The sequence below is a fragment of the Mustela lutreola genome, chromosome 2 (assembly GCF_030435805.1).
Source record: "Mustela lutreola isolate mMusLut2 chromosome 2, mMusLut2.pri, whole genome shotgun sequence".
Classification (NCBI taxonomy): Eukaryota; Metazoa; Chordata; class Mammalia; order Carnivora; family Mustelidae; genus Mustela; species Mustela lutreola.
In genome coordinates, this window is record NC_081291.1 from 66001105 (window position 1) to 66020440 (window position 19336).

The window sequence follows — 19336 nt, forward strand, 5'->3', positions numbered from 1 at the left end:
AAGGCATTTTCAGATACTTTAGGGTCTGTGGGGGACTTCAGATGGCCAAGGTCTCTATCTCTCTGACTTCTGGACAAGTAGTAATGGTCGTGGTTAACATCTATTGAGCCAAACGCTTCATGCCAAGTGTTTTCCAAGCATTCACGGATTTAGTCAGCAAAATCACTGAATAAAGTAGATCTTGCCTTCCCAATTTTGCAGGTGGGAGAAATGGAGATCAGGTTGATACATGGCTTGGAAGTAATGGAGCCAAGAGTTAAAAAGACTCTTGTTATAGAGTTATAGAGACTCCAGGCTGACTTCACACAAGCGTGTGTATGAATGCCAGTATTTTTGCTGCAGAGATTAGGTTCTTATCTCTGGCAGACTATGAGGGAGAGATCTCTTCAAACTGAGAAGCAATCAGCTGAGGGTGGGCACAGGTGCCCACATGGGACCCTCTCTCACTAGCAGGAGCAGTTGCAGCAAGTCGGGAGATGCGAGGGTCACATGGCACCCAGGAGCCCAGGCTCTGGAATGTCCTCTGAGGACCTGGCTTCCCACGCTGGTGAGAAGTGGAAAGATGAGGCTGCTGCCCAGGTCCCTGCAGAGGTAGGTATGTGAACTTCTGGGAGGTTGAACAGCCCACCAGATACTGACCGGTGGGATGGTAGGGGCCAGAGGATGGGGCTGCTGGGGAAGTGGTGTTTCAGACTACAGTCAGCACATAGCCTCACGTCTCAGCATGAGAATTATTAAGGTCTGTCCTCACCTCCAGGCTGGTCGTCATGATTTCAGTGGAAGGAAGGGGGATTCCACAGTTAGGAGGTAGGCAGTGATGAGGATTAGATCTTCAACCTCTCTGAGTCTTCTTGTCTTCCTCTCTGAAACGGAATGGTAATGCCTACCTGAGAGGATTCTTTTGAAGCTTAAATGAGATGCTGCTTGTCAAGTGTTTAGTTCCTGCCTGAGATGGAATAAGTGCCCAGAAAATGACAGCCAAGAGAAAAGGGAACAAAAGACAATGCACAGAGAAAGTGTCTTTCTGAGACAGCAGATGAAAGTCAGAGTCACTTGTGGGTGAGGAAGTCTTCCCTGTGACTCCCCCCACCCCCAATCTCTTTTGTCCACATCATTTTTTCCAGCCAAAAACATTCTGGTGCTCTGCAGAGGCTGTCCGTAGTGAGTAGTGTACTGACAGCCTTACGCAGCCTGAGCAGGAAGCAAAATTGGGGTTTGGGAATGTCATATAAGAGGTAAAAGGAAACTTGGTGGTTTCATTACAAATCTTTGATGAAAATAAGCTACAGGGAAGAGGCATCTAGAAAGGTTTAGTGTCGTTCGTACCACGGCATTAAATTCAGGAATTTAACTTGACACCTAGCCTCTGAGAGCTGACGCCGTGACAGGCACCGGGCTGGGCAAAGATAAGGAAGACATCATTTGTGCCCAAAGTTATCGTGCCCTTCAGTCTGAGGAATGTCAGCCACTGGCTGTGTGCCCCTGGGCAGGGATGACCACAGCAGGGTGAGAGGAGAAGGTGGGTTGAGCTGGGGCTGGGGGACCAGGGCGGAACAGAAGCCACTTGGTTCCTGCCGGGTGAGGTTGCCACCTTCTACATGTGGACATCATTGTTTCCTTCAGAACATTCTCAGGATTTCCCTGGCTAGTCATCTCTACTCAGTGTTTTCAGCACACAGCTGCTGGGTATCGGTTTTGGTTTGGTTTGGTTTGGTTTGGTTTGGTTTGGTTTGGTTTTTTCTGTCCATGACCCCGGCCAGGCAGAGAAGGGCCTGACAGTGACAGATGGGGATCCACCCCACCATTTGGGTCCATTAGCCAAGCTATCAGGTTTACTAATATGAGAGCAGCTTCAACTCCTAATTGAATTCATCTGGAGACATTATAGGGCTGGAGCTGCCAGGAGGGCAGCAGGGCCCCTACAGCATTGCTCCCTGATTAAATATTCAAGCCCAGTGAATGCCACGAGTCTTTATGGGTGTAATTACGGTGTCTCGGGCTCTCACCAGCACTCCATCAGGGGCCTGGAGGTTTAAAGCCTCGCACAGCTAAACCTCTGGGGCTCCGTAGAGAGCATCACTGTTCTGGGCCTCAGCTGGCAAGGCCCCAAACACACAAAGATGGTTGCTGTGGGTCCAGCCCCAAGGGGCTCTCCCTGCCTCTCGGAGCCCTTGGCTGGGCAGACCTGCAGTAACCATGTGTAGACTCACTGGGGCCCTCAGAGAGCTGAGTTTGCTGCCCTGGGCTTCTGCCCTGCAGGGAGAGGACGACACAAGCTCCTCAGAAGGCAGCACGGTGGACTGCCTGGATCCTGAAGAGATCCTGAGGAAGATCCCTGAGCTGGCAGACGACCTTGAGGAGCCAGATGACTGCTTCACAGAAGGTAAAGCGTTGGCCACAGGACTCCTGTGCTGACATTCATTTGGGCCAGAATCACATTCAACAAGCTCTCATCTGGGTACCTGTGTGTCCGGGGCCATGGCCTGGGGTCCATGGAAGACAGACACACAGGACTGCTTGCTGCCTCCTCCCCCAGTCAGGGTCGGGGGCCGGCATCTGACACAAGCACCACGGTCACAGCAGCCTAGTGGGCCCACGTCAGACCCAGCCACCTCAGCACAGGCCTTCCTCCTCACCCTCAAAAACACCTCAGAGTAATAAACCAGGCCTCTTGAGGTTGAACAGGAAAAGGGTAAATACTCTTGTTTGGGGATATAAAGGACCAGAGGAGGGTCAGGCCATGTATATGTCCCTCAGTCTTCGGTGTAGCTCTGAAAGGCAGAACAAATGTCCACGACCATAGCACTCTGAACGCACCACATCTTGTCCTAAAGGTATAAAACACATCTTACTCTTTGTTTCCCTCCATGTCTAGAATAGAGAAGCACATTGTTTTCTCACTAGATATGCTGGCAATAAGGGGGTAGACATATAGTTCACACTATGAAAGTCATTGTGGCTTCAATAATACAAAAAAATCTGTAAACTAAAAAGCAACAACACTTCCTTGAGTTTCCAGTTCCACACAGCCCTGCGCTGGGCTGGACCCAGGCCCCATATTGACCATGTGGTGGCCTCTCAGGTGAGCAAGGGCTCAGGGCATAGCCCCTCAGACAGTACCAGACCCAGGCCCCATGACTTGTCAGGCTTCCAGAAATGGGTGGGCATAGGACAGGGGTCACACATATCTTCTCCAAGAAGGTTGATAATTGGGGAGGACTTGAGTGTGGGTGACACCAGTGGTAGGGAGGAACACCCAAAGGGCAGGATTGAGAGGCTACCTGAGAGGGGTACAGCTTCTCTCATATTCCGGAGAATTCCTTTCCTACAGGGTGGCAAGTGGGTTTCCCAGCAGAGTGCTTTCCTAGCATGGCCAGACCAAAAATGTTCCTTTCTCCCCAGGGGAAATCCCTCTCCATCAGTTACCTCTCCCCACAGGCTGCCTTCGCCACTGTCCCTGCTGTAAAGTGGACACAAGCAAGTTTCCATGGGCCATGGGCTGGCAGGTGCGCAAGGCCTGCTACCGCATCGTGGAGCACAGCTGGTTTGAGAGCTTCATCATCTTCATGATCCTGCTCAGCAGTGGGTCTCTGGTAAGGGGAGGCGGGGTCCCTGCCCCAAAGCTCTCCAGATCGGGTCTCCCACAATCCCAAGTGCCTGGAGCTGGAGCAGGCAGCTCCCCCTGATTCCTAGCCTGAAAGTCCCCAATCAATGGCAGAAGAAGCTGCAGCCCAGCACACGGGCTCCCTTTAGGCGCAGGGGAGGGTAGATGCTTGTGGTCCATGTGTCCTGGCCTGCGAAGCCTGGCTGCAAGTATTTCAAGCAGTGAGGGCATGCATCCACTTTATAGATGAGGAAATGGAAACTCAAAGGGCCTGAGGCATTTGTTCATGTTTACCCAGCTTGTCAGTAGCAAAACCTACCTCTACCCCCATCTGATCCCAAAGCCCTGGCTTTCCACCTCCTTGGCCTACCAAACACCGGCCTTCTCCAAAGGCCCAGTGCAAAGATTGCCATCCTCCTGTCTTATCAAGCCACTTGCAAATACTATTATTTATTCTAGGCTCACAGTACATCATTATATCCACACTTCCCATAATGTAATTACCTGGGGGAGCTTGCTAAAAGGCAGATTCTGAATCAGAGCTGGGTGGGGCCTGAGAATTGGCATTTCCAACAAGCTCCAGGGGATGCTGAGGCCGTGGGCCAAAGACCACACTTTAAATAACACACTTTAAATAACTCTATGCCTTACAGGCATAGAGATACTGACTCAGGAGCCACTTCCTTAGCCCCTTGCTGAATGGCCAAGGAGGACAAGGAAGGAGGCTCTGATTGTTCCCTGCACAGTCTCAACTCATCTTCCCAGTGGACCAAAATAGCTGTAGACGCAGGAGGGAACTCGCCATCCCCAGGTGTCTGCCTCTTACGGTTGAGGAAGGCACAGCCCAAAGACATGAAGGGGCCTGCCTGGGGTCCCAGCTAATTAGTTAAAGGAGGACGAGAAGCCCGCTCTCCTGACTCATGGCTCCAAGTGTCTTCACTTGGTTTGTTCTTCCTGTGTCATTTACTCCCTAAAAACAATCTATTGGATATCTGGGCACCTACTTAAACAACAGATATCCCAGGAAGGGTGCCAAAGCCACTCTGTGTACTGGTTCAGCCTCGGGGAGGAGCAAAGGCAGGTGAGAAGACACGATCTGGGGTAGGGGGTGGGCAGGTCGGCAATGGCACTACACCATTCCCCAAGGGACTGAAGGGCGAAGAGAGTCTCTGGAACAAAGGCTGCTCTGGCATGGGAGAAGGGGAGGGTGTGGCAACATCTGAAAGGGTCCACTGCTGGGCACAGGGTGGTGACTGTCCATGGCCCCAGCTGGCTCTGTACAGCTCTGGTACACCGGCCACATAGCTGGGCAAGAGGGGGCTGGGTGATTTCTCCCCACCCTCCCCTCTTTCCTGTCCTCCTTGACGAGGACAATAGTCACATTTGCTGTTGACAAGGTGCTTTCCTCATTACCTCCTCCACTCCTGTCTTTCCCCATGGGCCTCCTCTCCTCATTTCTCTTCTCCATGCTCCCCTGCTCCTTCCTTTCTTTCTGTTCCCCTACTCCACTCACCCCAGCTGCTCCCTTCCCTCCCAGCAGGGAGTACAGATCCTGCACCAGCTGCTGGGCCCTCACCTCCCCATCTCCTTCCCCAAGGGACTGAACAGGCTGGCACCAAATTTAGTCTTCCTTATGCTTTTACTTTGAGTACTTAAAAAAATAAATAAATATATAAATAACGGGAGTTTTCATCTGACAAAGTAAAGTGCAAAAAAAAAAAAAAAAAAACCTTGGAAATCATGGGAAGATGCAAAGAAAAAATATCACCCATTTTCCTATCACTCAAAGAGAATCTCACTTTGAAAACATTTTGGTATACTTCCTTCCCATCTCTCTCATGCATATAATACATAAATATTACAAAGCTGAAACCACATTTATGCAATCTGTAATTTCTCAGTAAATTCTCACAGTAAATATACTCCTACTATCTGACTTAGTGGCTGCACTGCTTTCCATTACGGGAATGCACCACCATTTATGTAAATAATCCCGCTGTTTACTTCTAAAAAGCACCGAATAGCCTATGTCGACTCCTTTGAGGACATTGGCTTCTTTCCGGTCTTGGGTCCAGTTAGAAGCAGAATCTGCAGCAAGGATTTCTGGGCAAGCAGGTTAGGGAGGGCGTGTTCTGAGGGGAAGCCTGTGAGGGAGGCAGGACCAAGGGAGGAGGTAGAAGACAGGGCTCCCACACAGTCCACCTCAGCTTGATCCCACGGGAGCTATGAAGCAAAAAAGTTGTCACAGAGCTGTGCCACCTTGAAGCAAAGGGGGTAGTCACTGGCTGTGGCTGCCCCCAGACCAGGCATTTGGCCTCCCAGGCATTTCTGCAGGAGGAAGCAGTTTGCCTCAGCCCAGGGAGGTCCTTAGGAAAAGGGGGCATCCACCAGCCGTTAGCAGCCAACCTCACAACTGCTGGGGGACGACTGCCCTGGACCCTCCACGGGCGTCTGGGTGGGGCACCAAGAACATCGAGTGTCCTTATGCTAAATCCATGAAGGCAGAATTGCTGGGCTCCCGAAACCTTTGAGCCCTCATGCCAGATTGGTCTCCCAGAAGACTGAGCTGGTTTGCAGCTCCCAGTTAGGCAGGAGAGGAGGGACGTCCCCAGGGCCATAGCAACCCTGGCCTTACCCTCATTCTTTTCTCTCTCCACCAATCTCTTAAGAGAAAAATGACATCTTCTTTCCATTTGAATTTCCTTAATTACCAGTGAGCTAGAACATTCTTTTTCAGAGGTTCATGGACAATTCTTACTTTCATTTTTGTGAGCTGCCTGTGAACATCCTTTGATGCTTTTATTTTTAAACCAAGTTGCTGTTAGGATCCCTTTGGTTCACTTCCAAGCCCCAATTTGAGAAGGTTTCTTTTCTCCTTTGCTTTCAGCTCCCCTGCAAAGAGTAAGCCAGGCTGCAGGCCTCATTGGCTCCAGGGGGTCCTGGTTTGTATCACACAGTGCCTCTTCCACTGGCCCTCGGAACCCTACCCCACACACATGTACCCTAAGCAGAAAAACAAAATGATACAGGCAAGCTGGTTCAGCCTCCCAGGGGCTGAGGACAGGGTTGGTGGGGTCCTTCCTTATCACTGGACGCTAGTGCTGTGGGTCCAGGCAGCCTACCATTCTGCTCCCTTTCTTCCCTCCAGGCCTTTGAAGACTATCACCTTGACCAGAAGCCCACCGTGAAGGTCTTGCTGGAATATACTGACAGGGTGTTTACATTTATCTTTGTATTTGAGATGCTGCTCAAGTGGGTGGCCTATGGCTTCAAAAATTACTTCACCAATGCCTGGTGCTGGCTGGACTTTCTCATCGTGAATGTGAGTGGCTCATGGGCACACATGGAGCTTGGGATCCTCACCTCTGAGGGATAGCTGTTGCTAGCACCAAGAAAGTGATGGCCTCACCTCATGGGCCACTCCATAGTCTTGAGCTCTTAGCAAGGCCTCTGAGAATAGCTTGCACACTGGGGAATGGTAAGATCAGACAGTGCACGACTCTGGCACGGTGGTGATGCTCAGTCAAGTCCTCAGTTCCTAGGCCTCCACCCACAAGACCACTGACTGCCCTTCGTATTTGACATCCAAAGCAAGATGACACTGGAGGAATTCAAGGGTCTTAGGACCTTGCATCCCTTGACAGGGCTTCTGGGCAAATGGGAGCCAATGACTGCATCACCCAGAGAATCTTCCCATCTTCTGCTTAAGTGGTCCTCAGCCCTGGCTATACTTTGGAATCATCTGGGAACTCTTAAAAGTACAGTGAACCAGTACTGCTACTCCCAGAGATTCAGATCTCTCCAGTCCTAGGTGAAGCTCAGGCATCAACATCTTATAGGAGCTCCTAGGCATCGTCCAATATGTGTGCAGCCAGATGGAGAATCACCGAGCTTGCCCCACCAGCTTCTCCCCAGTGGCACTAAAAGGGACAGAGGGTCCTTTGGAGAGATGCTGAGTTGAAGCACATGTGTTCAAATTCACATTAACCTGGGGCCACTTACAACTGCACAAGGGGATTGACCAAGTGCCTCCCACATGCTAGACCTGGGATTCCTCACTTCTGTGAGGAGACCTTTCTCAGTGAAATCTCCTAAGAGCCTTCCTTGCCCCCAAAAGCCAGGAGTGGTCGCTCTCTCTCATCCTACCCACAAAGATCCTCTATCTCTGTCCAGGTCTTTGCCCTCTAGGCTTTGCAGGATGGCTGCCTGAGTTATTTGCTCACTGTGGTGCAGCTGAGGATCCCCACAGGCAGGGGGAGGCTCATGCTGTGTTTGTCTCTGCCTCCCACACTCCAGCAGCCACCAGGACCAAGGGCTGCACATCAGAGGTGTCAGGAAATGTGTCTGTATTCAGTGCTCGCCTCCTGAAGCTGGATGGGGTCCAGTACAGAACATTCTGTCCAGCCTCCTGTGCTGGCAGGTCCCCCACAGCAGGTCTGTGTACTCAGTTCTCTTCTTGCCTGATACCAAGACGCTGGCAGCATCAGGACACTGTACCGCAGGGATTAGCTGGGAGGCCTGAAATCTGAGTCACAGGTGATAACTTTGTGCATATAAAATAATTATGCACAAATGAAGGAAAAGTGTTTTCTTCTGGCTTCACACCTCTGTTAGGGGCATAGTCACTCTTACCTACATACGTCTCACTCATTTAAGTCCTGATCACCTTCAATGCTCACCCTCTCATTCCATCCATCCTCCTCCTAATTCTTCCTTCTGATCATCCATCCTTCTGTCCACATATCCCTCCTTCCATCTACCCAGCCATTCACCCTTCCTTTTTCTCTTCTAAACATCCGTTCATCATTACTTCTTCCATTTATCCTGTCAGTCCTCTCCTTCCTTCCATCCATTCTCATTCTTCTTTCTCTCTTCTCTTCCACTTATCCATTCATCCTAACCTTCCTTTCATCTATCTATCAACTGGTTATTAATCCTTCTGTCTTTCTATCTTTTGGTTCATCTCTCTGACTATTTGATCATCTAACCTTTTACTCATTCATTCATGCATCTTTAATACAAGCATCATCCTAGCCATTCATTCTTCCATCTTCCCATGTTTCCTTTAACCATCTACTTATCCTTCCTTCTTTTTAAAAAGATTTTATTTATTGGGAGAAGGGGGTGGGATTATGGACATTGGGGAGGGTATGTGATTTGGTGAGTGCTGTGAAGTATGTAAACCTGGTGATTCACAGACCTGTACCCCTGGGGATAAAAATATATGTTTATAAAAAATAAAAAATTTTTTTAAAAAGATTTTATTTATTTATTTATTTATTTATTTATAAGAGAGAGCCCATGCACAAAAGGGGGAAGGACAGAGGGAGAGGGAGGAGCAGACTCCCTGCTGAGCACAGAGCCCAATGTGGGGCTCAAGCCTAGGACCCCAGGATAACCTGTACTAAAAGCAGACCCGTAACTGACTGAGCCACCCAGATGCCCCCATCCTTCCTTCTTTCCACCCATTTACCCATTCATCCATTTTCCTTTCACTTCTCAACCAATCAACCTTCCATCCATTCTCTAATCTCTCCTATTCATTTATTCTATCTAAATCTCTTTCCATTCATCCATCAGGCATTTCGCTCAGCCATCCGTTCTACTCCCTTTCATCCATTCCATCCATCCAGTGTGCTATACTTCCATATTTTGTCCTTCTTTCTTTCATCCTTCCTCTCAACTGCCTGTCCTATCCATTATTCTATCCAAACACTCTTCCATCCATCTTTCTTCTTTCTCTTCTTCTTTTCATCCATCCCAACATGCCTCTATACTTTCTTCAATTTATCAAATGTTTATTTTTGACTACTGAACATAGGATTGTCTTATGCAGTGCTGTGGGATGAGCAGAAACCAAGAAGTAAAAACCCCCTATCTCTAAGAGTTTGTGCGGTAATCTTTCAGCAGATAAGACACACAGAGAAAAATAAACCTATTATAAGGGTGGTATGTGGTGAGCACTGCTGGAAATAATTATTGTCTTAGGGACACAGAGACAAGAGCCTGTGGGGGTGGGGTAGTTGGGAAGGCTTCGTATAGGAACTGACATTAAATGTGGGGTTTAAAATGAGCAGGAGCATTGAAATGCAAAGAGGACTGCGGGATGGGGGGGCAATTTTATTTAAAAGTTGACCCTGAGCAAAAGTACAAACACAGATAAATTTAGGGAACAATTTTACTTAGGTAGAATATATGAGTGAAATACGACTGAAAAAGTAGTATGCAGCTAAATAATACAGGCTAAAAAATCTAGGACTTAACCTGAGGATGATAAAACACCAGTGAATTCTGGGAGTAAGAGACACACATGATTGTAATCAAATTTGCAGTGGAGAATGGATGCAATACTAGAGACCAGTTGGGGGGCTAACAGCCTGAGCAGTGGGAGTGGAGCTGGGCTTGGTGGAGGGCTTTGACCCCAGACCCTGATTCCTCCAGCTATAGATTTTACACTTGAGGCAGCCTTCCCAGGAGGCTGAGCAAAAGACTGAATAGGGTCCAGCATAAAACTGGCTTCAAACCTCCCCTCCCTCTGTCAGCCAGACAGCTGGGTGCCACATGCTGGTGTCTGGAGCCCTGCATGGATGAAGAAAAGGTATTTTTTCCATTCCCTGTCTTTGTCCCAATGGAATAAGCATTTAGAGAATAGGCATTGTTTGAGGCTCCAGCAACCAAATGGAGACCCCTTCCTTCCTGAAGGTCTGTTGTATCTCCCGACCTAGCTGCCAGGAGAAGCTAAGCCTGAATTTAGCCCACCAGTCATGGTGCAGTTGGGGTCTTCCAGAATTGGGTTACAGTATCCAGCAAGCTGAAGCCTATGCATATGGTACCACGCTGGGACCTTCAAAGCTCCTGGAAGGTGTGGTCATTTGTCCATGTCGATTTATGTCCCTCGGTCCAACACTTAAAAAAACAAAACAAAAACCCCAACAGGGAATCATACAACCTAGTCTTTGTATCTCAGCCACCTGTCAAAGCTGGATTTCATAGATCCATGCCACTCACTCTAACTTTGACTCCTTCATTTTATACAGGGCGAAAATGTGACCTGGACTAGCAAAGCACTGACCCAAAGCCAAATAAATAAATAAATAAATAAAATCAGGGGTTGAGAAGGGAAAGAGACCAGGACTCTTTGCCATCTACTTTTCTTGGCAAATACAGTTGAGACTCACTTTGCATTCTTCAAAATAGACTTTCAGCACCACCTCCACAAAGGAAATCATCTCTCCAAGTCTCTGAAAGTCAGAGTTTCAAGGCTTTTGAAGTCTGGCTGGTGCCTCTGGAGGGGAAAAAGAAGGTTGATATAATACACTGGGAGCTTGACCACCCACACAACACAGCGTGGTGCTGTGGAGGACCGAGGTTTTCTTTCCCAGAGGTTCAAGAAGTAATGAATGAAATCTTTAATAAGGGAAAGAAATGGAACTGTCCCTAGAACTTCCACTGGAGTTCAAAATAAGATGGGAGCCAGGATGATGGCTTGGATAGAGTGTGGTTTGGGAGGGATTTCCTGTCTCCTTCTACCAGGACCTCTGGAACCTAGAGTAATGCTTTTGCTCTCTGCCTGCCTTCAGATCTCCCTGACAAGCCTTATAGCAAAAATCCTGCAGTATTCTGACGTGGCATCCATCAAAGCCCTTCGGACCCTCCGTGCCCTGAGGCCCCTGCGGGCTTTGTCTCGATTCGAAGGCATGCGGGTAAGACCTATCTCCAGACTGCTCTGGTCCGCAGCATTTGGTACCCCTTCCCTGCTTCCCATGCCCCACATGCCCCTGAACCTGAGCTCTAGGCCTACCCCAACAGGTGGGCTCTTGGTACTCGTTTCCCACTGGGATTTTGGTAGCACTGCCATACCCTAACACTCTGGTTTTCCTTCGTGTCTCTTTGTAAACACTCCCCCCGTCTCAACTCAAAGATCATGTCTATCAGCACTCAGACTCACACTTTCCTGCTTATAGTGAAGTGTGCTTTAACATCTCTTACCTCGATCTCCCTAACCTGCCTAATGTCCTTTTTGCCAAGATCTCCAGAACACCCCAAATGATTCATTTTTCCAAGACAAATGAATCTTTCCTCTGACACTCCATTTGAATGTGGTGGCACCATCAGCTCAGCACCATGGCTGTCATCCACTGGAATGCATCCTCCCCAACACAATGTAGTCATGGGTTCCTATGGATTCTTCCCTTTCATCCAAACTTTTCCTTGCCCATCACTGTCACCCCCACTGTGTCCTCACTGTCTTCCTCACAATGGAATGCTCACAAGCCAGGCCTTTGAATTACTGGGGGGACAAGGGATTGCTATTTTGTCCCCCTCCCCTTCCTCCTAATTATAAAAGGCTCCAGGTACTGAAAGTAAGGTTTTGTTTTCTTCCCCCATTGACTCAAAGAAGACATCGTATCTTCAAAAACAAAAGTGGACTATAAAAATTCACTTGTACCTTCACAAACACTAGAAACTTATGATTGAAATAGTTTGAAATTTGTTTTATTTTATTTCTAGGTTGCTGCTTTACAAATAAGCATGTTTGTGAATATGGATTTTGATTTTCACTGATTCTTGGCCAAGGCACACCTTGGTCTGTATGTACAAGCACAACACACCCACTCACACCCCTAAAAGAGCATGTAAGTTCATCCATCTCCTCAATCCTGGGGAAAGACCTGCCCAGAACATTTAGGGAGAAGATCTAAACCCATCTTCAGCTACCCAGTACCTCTCAGTCTTCTGAGTCTGAATTATGGCTCTAATTAACCCACTTCCCGTACTGCTTGCAAAGACCACTGGTTCATGAAGCAGAGTGAGTGTAGACAGAAGTAGGATTCAGCAAGAAGGGTTCCAAATCCTTTTGCGTTTCCCCCCAGGTGGTGGTAGATGCCCTGGTGGGTGCCATCCCATCCATCATGAATGTTCTCCTCGTCTGCCTCATCTTCTGGCTCATCTTCAGCATCATGGGTGTGAACTTCTTTGCGGGGAAGTTTGGGCGGTGCATCAACAAAACCAATGAACACCTTTCTCTTGTGCCTTTGTCTATTGTGAATAACATATCTGACTGCAAAGATCAGAACCACACTGGCAGCTTCTTCTGGGTCAATGTGAAAGTCAACTTTGATAATGTTGCGATGGGTTACCTAGCACTTCTGCAGGTGGTAAGTTCTGAGATCAACCATGTCTCTTCCTTTGACTATTTTATAATGTGGAGGGTCTGGGGTCTTCCAGAAGTTGCCATGTAGAGACTTTGCAAGAGGTAGAAATCAGTGTGAGCTGAAGTCACTACCCATTCCTACAGACGAGCATGAGGCTGCAGGGCCTTACCCATGAAAGCGATGTCACAGTGGTGCAATTAGACAAGTGTGGGCTGGCAGCCTAGAATAAAGGGATGAGCCTGCAATGCATCTGTATCAGGTGATAACTGAGAATTTACTCTTTGTACAAAATAGACATGATATAGCCACCTGTTCAGTCTTCTACTGAAGATCCTCTCCTAGACAGTAATAAATTGTATTCCAGGTCTGTTATAGTGATAGAAAGTGTTGGTGGCGATGACAGGCAAAAACATCCACACTGCCATTCATTCATTCATACCTTGCCTTCATCCATCAGTTTTTGATGCAATTGCTTATACACTTGTCATGCAGTTACCCACGCCTTCCTACATCCCATTGTTTGTTCATGCATTGGTTCAACAAATAATCCCTGAATGGCTGTGGTGGGCCAGGTGCTGTGCTTAGCCCCAGCAGATATAGAGAATTGCCTCCAGGGGGCCCGTGCTCTATGAGAAAAACAGACAAATAAGTGAATCAAAACAAAGTTCAGCATAGACTATGGTCAGACACTGAGTGGCCTCTGCTCCTTGTTTCCAGGCAACCTTTAAAGGCTGGATGGACATCATGTATGCAGCTGTTGATGCCCGAGATGTGAGTCTCAGCCTGCCATGCCTACTGCCTTCCCTTTGGTCCATCCTACTCACATCAGTCTGTTTGAAATGGAATGAAGGTGGCTTTGGTACCAAAAACGGCAGTCCCCCAATAGCCTGGCCTTATCCTTCCCTGGAGCAGTGTCCAGCTGGCCCTCTCTTGAATGTTTAAGCCAACCTCACCTGTTCCCTTACCGGGCACACTCCCTAGGCTTTTCAAGTTCTCCTGCTTACCACTGAGGAAAATATCAGATAACCTCTCCAGGCCTGTGTGTGAGAGCACTCCCTGGGCAGAGGCAGGAGTGGGGTGCTGGCCACAACAAGGATATTGTCATGGCATCAGGGGGAGGAGATGGGTGCTGCTGAGGAAAGACACTTTGCTGCTGGGGCAGAGCTGATGCCCTGATTCTGATTCTCGAAGACTTGACTTTCTTCAATGTCTCAGAGTCCCTCCCCCAAGGGTAAAGGATTGAATGTCCACAGGGGCAACCTTCACAGATAAGTTTGGGGAATCTGCAGATAAATGCTCCAGCTTCCCAGACCCTTAGAGGTACAATTCTGAGGTTCATTCTGTGCAGTTCACTGGAGAACCCCAACAGGATAGAGTACCAGTTGCCCCCCTGTGATGGCCTGCTTAACAACACTTCATTTGGTTTATCTCCTGTTTACCCTCCCCATCCCTCAGTCCTACTTCCTGACTCTCAAATAAACCACCCACCTATACCCAGGTCCTTGTCTCAGGGATGAACACAAACATACCCACCTGCTCCCCATGCCTCCCCTTGTCTATTCACAGGTGAACTTGCAGCCTAAGTGGGAGGACAATGTGTACATGTACTTGTACTTCGTCATCTTCATCATTTTTGGTGGCTTCTTCACACTCAATCTGTTTGTTGGGGTCATAATTGACAACTTCAATCAACAGAAAAAAAAGATAAGTGGGGCTCGGGTGTTTCCATGAATCCTTCCCTCCCTGTCACCTGACTTCATGACTAAAGCCAACACTCCCTAGCCTTCATGTCTGACCAGAAGCCCAGTTTGGGCCTTTTATACCAACATCCACCTTTGCACCCCGATTGTAGCACTCACCCCTGCCTGGTGTCCTGGGGTTGCTGCTGGAAGAGCTGCATTTCTCTGTGTCAACAACATCCCCACTTCTGTCCGGGTCCCCTTCCTCTTTCCCAGAGTGCCCGGGTCTTCCCAGTTGGAACCAGGTATGCTGAGTGTGCCCCAGGTAACCCTTGGGAAACATCAAAGGGTAAAGAAAGGGCTCCAAAACTTGTTGCCTCTGTCTGGAGCTCTGACCCCCAGAAGCACTAAGTCAGGAGGCCTCCACAAGGGCCAGAGATCCAGTGTTGGCAGAATCCCAATCCTCCCTGGGATGGGGAGGAAGACCCTTGCCTCCATGGATGCTGACTCTGATGAATAGGAACTGAATCTCAAATAACCGCTCATACTTACATTAAAATGTTAGGGCATTAAAAGTGTAAGATGCTTTCTTGTTACCCTCTATTTACCCTTTCATTTAACACCTTCCATTCCCTTGAGGTAAATAAAGCACCACTTTAGACTAAAGTAAGCTGAGATCAAGAGGAAAAAACAGGGTCCTATGGATAAGTCACATAGTATAGCACCAAGAGCCCAGGATTAGTTTTGGCATCATACAAACCTGGGCTTGCATTCCCAGTTCAACCACTCGCTAGATGGCTGATCCTAGCAATTACTGAAAACTCTCTGAGCCTCAGCTTTCTTGTCTATTCAGTGGAGTTAATAATACCTGCTCATAAGATTCTGGTGAGGTTAAAGTAAAAGCCTGTACAAGAAGGTAGGTTAAGTGTCTGCTTTTCTTCTCAGGTCATGATCCTAAGGTCCTGGGATCAGGCCACTGTTTTGGGCTCCCCACTCAGTGGAGAGTCTTCTCCTTCTCCCTCTGCCCCCCCCCTCATCCTTTCTTGCTCGCTTGTTTTCTCTCTCTCTCTCTCAGATAAATAAATCAAATCTCAAAAAAAAAAAAAAGTACCTAGTTTAGGATGGAGCTACTGTACTATATTATATTTTAGAATAAAAGACTAATGGCATAGGCTTCCCACCTATAGGAAGTCCTTGCCAGAGTTCTGGGCATAAGAAGTGGGCAGCCCTTCTCCACCCCAGAGGGGCTCAGCAAGACAGCTATGAAGTGCTGATCAATGTCATCCACACCCTTGAGGGCTTTGAGACCACTCAAACAACCCATTCTCCATTTTATAGGTGAGGAAACTAAGTGAGACCTTGACAGGGTCATGTTAGGTAACAGAATGAGATAAACCAGTGATGAATTTGGGGGTTGGGGCTATATATGCTGACTCCTTGCCCAGAATTTTCAGTGCTCCACCCAGTGTTCCCAATCCTCTGCCCCTGCCCCACTGAGAGGTCTCTCCCTGAAGGCTCTCTGTATCCATAGATTTTCTAAAATCTCCTCTCAAATCCCAGAGATCTCAAACCATTTCCCAAGCATTTGCAGTTAACTACTTTACATAAACATGGTATGGAAATGGGAAGAATTCAAATTAGGCCAGGAATTTGAGGTATTGAATGAAGGGGTTCTAGAGGGTCCTCAAAGAAAACCCAAAACTAAGGGAGGAAGGCATTTTTGATGGTGAAAATTTTGACACTGTAAAGCAGAAGTCAATGCAAATGGTGGGACTCAAGAGAACCAATAAAGAGTTCTCCAAGGACCCTTGGATAAGGCAGTAACTGTCCTTAGCTCCTCCTCTCTAGGAAGGGGTTAAGGGGCCGGATCTCAAGGTCTTTGCTGCAGAAGGCCCTGAGAGAATATCCTGTCCTAGGCAGGAACTAAGATTCTAGAAGCCCAGTGGATTTGACTAAAATGGTCAGGCTGGATGCAAGGCTCAGATTTAAACAATATTTACTTTCTCCTTAGGTTCTGCCTCCAGATTCTTCCCACCCTCTTTTCAAGCATCCCCTCTGGGTTCTTATGGAAGAGAAACAAACAGGTTTTGTTCCAGAGACTCAGGCAGGGAGACAGAGCTGGGGCTCTGTCCCACCCACTCTGTCACCGATTGTGGCACCTAGGCAGGTCACTGCTTGATTCGGGCCTTGACATTGTCTTTCTGCAGAGAAGGAAGAATGTGGAGATGTTGTTCTTTTCCAGCATACTCTGATTTTGGTAGCCCTGGGAGTTCCTGTAACTTTAATAACAGTGGTGTTTGTTATCCTCTCCTGTACTTAGGGGGCCAGGACATCTTCATGACAGAGGAACAAAAGAAGTACTACAATGCCATGAAGAAGCTAGGCTCCAAGAAGCCCCAGAAGCCCATCCCACGGCCCCTGGTGAGCCCCGGAGCAGAATGTGTCTGGAAGTCCAACCAATAGCTTATGCCTATGGTGGGTGGGTAGGGGGTGGCCAGTGCTCTCTGTGAACGGGGAAAACTGGGTTGAATTTGGGGATGATGTAATGAGAGTTCCCTGGCCCAAGGAATTAGAAGCATTAAAGAAAAAACTCTGGTCTTCTGGAGAGAGTATATCTCCATAGGTACTCCAAATATATCTATTTAAGGAAGTACTGAGTTCCCCAACCAGTTTAGGGTTCACTCACAAGATTGGGAGCAGGTTAGGCTAAATGATACTAAAGATGGTAAGAGTCCTGAGATGAAGCGGTTTTGTGGTTATGCTTCAGGATCTAGGTGGCAATGAATCTCCAGCCTCATCCTACATCCCACCCCATGCCTACAGTACATAGATAGGAAATGGCCAAAACCCAAGCCCGTAGAATCCTTGCCCCAGTCATGGTCATGGTCATGGTCAATAGGAGTCAAAAATTATCCCATCCTTGTGTTTAAAGATTGACCAAAACTTAGAGCTATACTCCACTTTGATTTCTTTATTCACAAAAACCTTAAGAGACATGCCCTCCATTACCCCATGAAACACAACACCCAAACCATACATATTATCACTTAAGTTCCTCTCAGTCCTCCACTAGAAGATGGAAAATGTCAAACCTCTAGTTAGCCTCTGCTGAGAGTGGATGAACAGGTTTGTCAGTGGGAGTATTATTATGTAGGAAATGTACAGTAACCTCTTCCAAGAGTTTCTGAGCCATCAGAATGGAATTGACATCTTGTTCACTTACATAACCTTTCTGTGGATAAGATGCAGTATCTGTGAAGAGAACTACAGCTGTGTCTAGGACACTATGCCATTGGCACCCCCTCCAACCACCACTACCAGGGCAAAGCCTAAAGACCTACAACAAAGGAGAGGACCTTTTTCTAGAATTAAGGAGACATATTCTGTTGGCCAAGGCTTTAAGATTTCTAAGTCAAGGTATGGGATTTATATAAATTGCTAAAAACTTCATGAGCACATAGTCTTGAAAACATTCGCAGGGGGGGGAAAAATTCTATGACCTTTGGATATACTTTACTTGGAAACAGTGGTCATAAATGTATTGGTATGCTCGGTTCCGATAAGAAGTGTTATAATGAAGGGTGATAGGATGTTCAGACCTCTGTAGGGGCAGAGGTTTCCTTCCAAATCCCTATCAAATCAAGATAACTGAGGTTCAGTGAGCCTTAAGTCTCAGGAAGTACCCCTCAGTCATCCAGTCCAATGAGCAGGAACAGGCTCAGAATGAAAAGATGTAGGTAAGTGGCTGAGCCCAGCCAATCAGCATCAATTCAGGAAAGAAAAATCCTGCGACTTACAGAGAAACAAGCAGATGAGTCCCTGCTGGCCTTCACTGGTGGCTGGACTAATGCTGAATCTACACTTGAACCAGACACTAAGGAGTCTGTGCTATGGACATCCCTTGGCAAAATCATGACAGTCACCATTTCTCCTAATCAAACCATTACCAAGACCCTCCAAGGTTGACAGTGAGACAGGCCCACCACACGGATAAGGGAAGTGAGACCTCACAACCTAACTGTGTTTCTGAGAGTCATCATCCCTTTGGATGGGAAGGGGGTATATTATTAATTAACTATCAGTACTGCCCTAGCTTTAGTGGAGGAACGTGGCTCTCTCCTTAACACTCTGTTCCAAGCATAGCCAACACTTTTTTCCCTTTGTTCCCCTATCATAGCCAAGACAAGGCTGGAACATTTAAACAAGGCTTTAAAGTCTTATGGGTCCCAAAGAAAAAACTAGCAGATCAGGGGCCCAAGCAGCAACTGCATATGGCTGCTCTCCAGGGTCCACAAGTCTCGTCCCATCCTTGCTCCTGGAGAGCAGCCATATGGCAGGCCACATCTTGTCACCCACCACCCTGTCAGATAAGCCTGATCATCTGCCTTCCTCAAAGTCCAGAGCCAAGAAAGAAACACCAGCAAAAAGAGAAATTCCCACTCCTATCTAAGGTTCACCCTCCCAGATCCAGCTCTCTTTTCACTAGATTATTGGCACTGGAATACTCACCTTCTTCCCTTAGCGGCCCCAATAGGTTGAGCTGGTCAGATAAACAGAGCACTGACACAAGAGTTCTGCCCCACAGGAGCATAGGTGCCATTTCATAGCAGGGCCAACTTGGGATACACATACACATACTCACTCCACCTCACCACTGGCAAAGCTCAAGTTCTAAATTGTATGCTTCATCCATAGCAAAGGCTACAGCTTCCACAAAACTGGGAAGTTTTATTCTATAACATTCCTTGCTATAGAAATTACTAAAAGCAGGTTTCACGTACTTCACTATATAGGAAAATAATAGGCTCACATCATCAGTCACCCACTTCAACATCTCTGAGAGCACTGAGAGTTGCAAAGGAGTGAACCCTGCTCACAGGTTAAGCCAAGAGCAGCCA

At 47.7% G+C, this 19336-nt stretch overlaps 1 protein-coding gene across 3 annotated transcripts in view; it reads left to right on the forward strand.

The window, feature by feature from the left end:
* The window catches only part of SCN10A (sodium voltage-gated channel alpha subunit 10), a 100423-nt gene that overhangs the window by 73525 nt on the left and 7562 nt on the right, over positions 1-19336 (forward strand). For 2 of the 3 annotated variants that reach the window (XM_059162051.1, XM_059162054.1), the window contains 9 exons: positions 451-591; positions 2260-2383; positions 3439-3593; positions 6753-6926; positions 11185-11307; positions 12478-12762; positions 13477-13530; positions 14326-14463; positions 16755-16859. In XM_059162051.1, coding sequence (XP_059018034.1) covers positions 451-591; positions 2260-2383; positions 3439-3593; positions 6753-6926; positions 11185-11307; positions 12478-12762; positions 13477-13530; positions 14326-14463; positions 16755-16859 — 1299 coding nt within the window. The remainder of the gene's footprint in view (positions 1-450; positions 592-2259; positions 2384-3438; positions 3594-6752; positions 6927-11184; positions 11308-12477; positions 12763-13476; positions 13531-14325; positions 14464-16754; positions 16860-19336) is intronic. The other variant, XM_059162053.1, reaches the window with a different exon arrangement.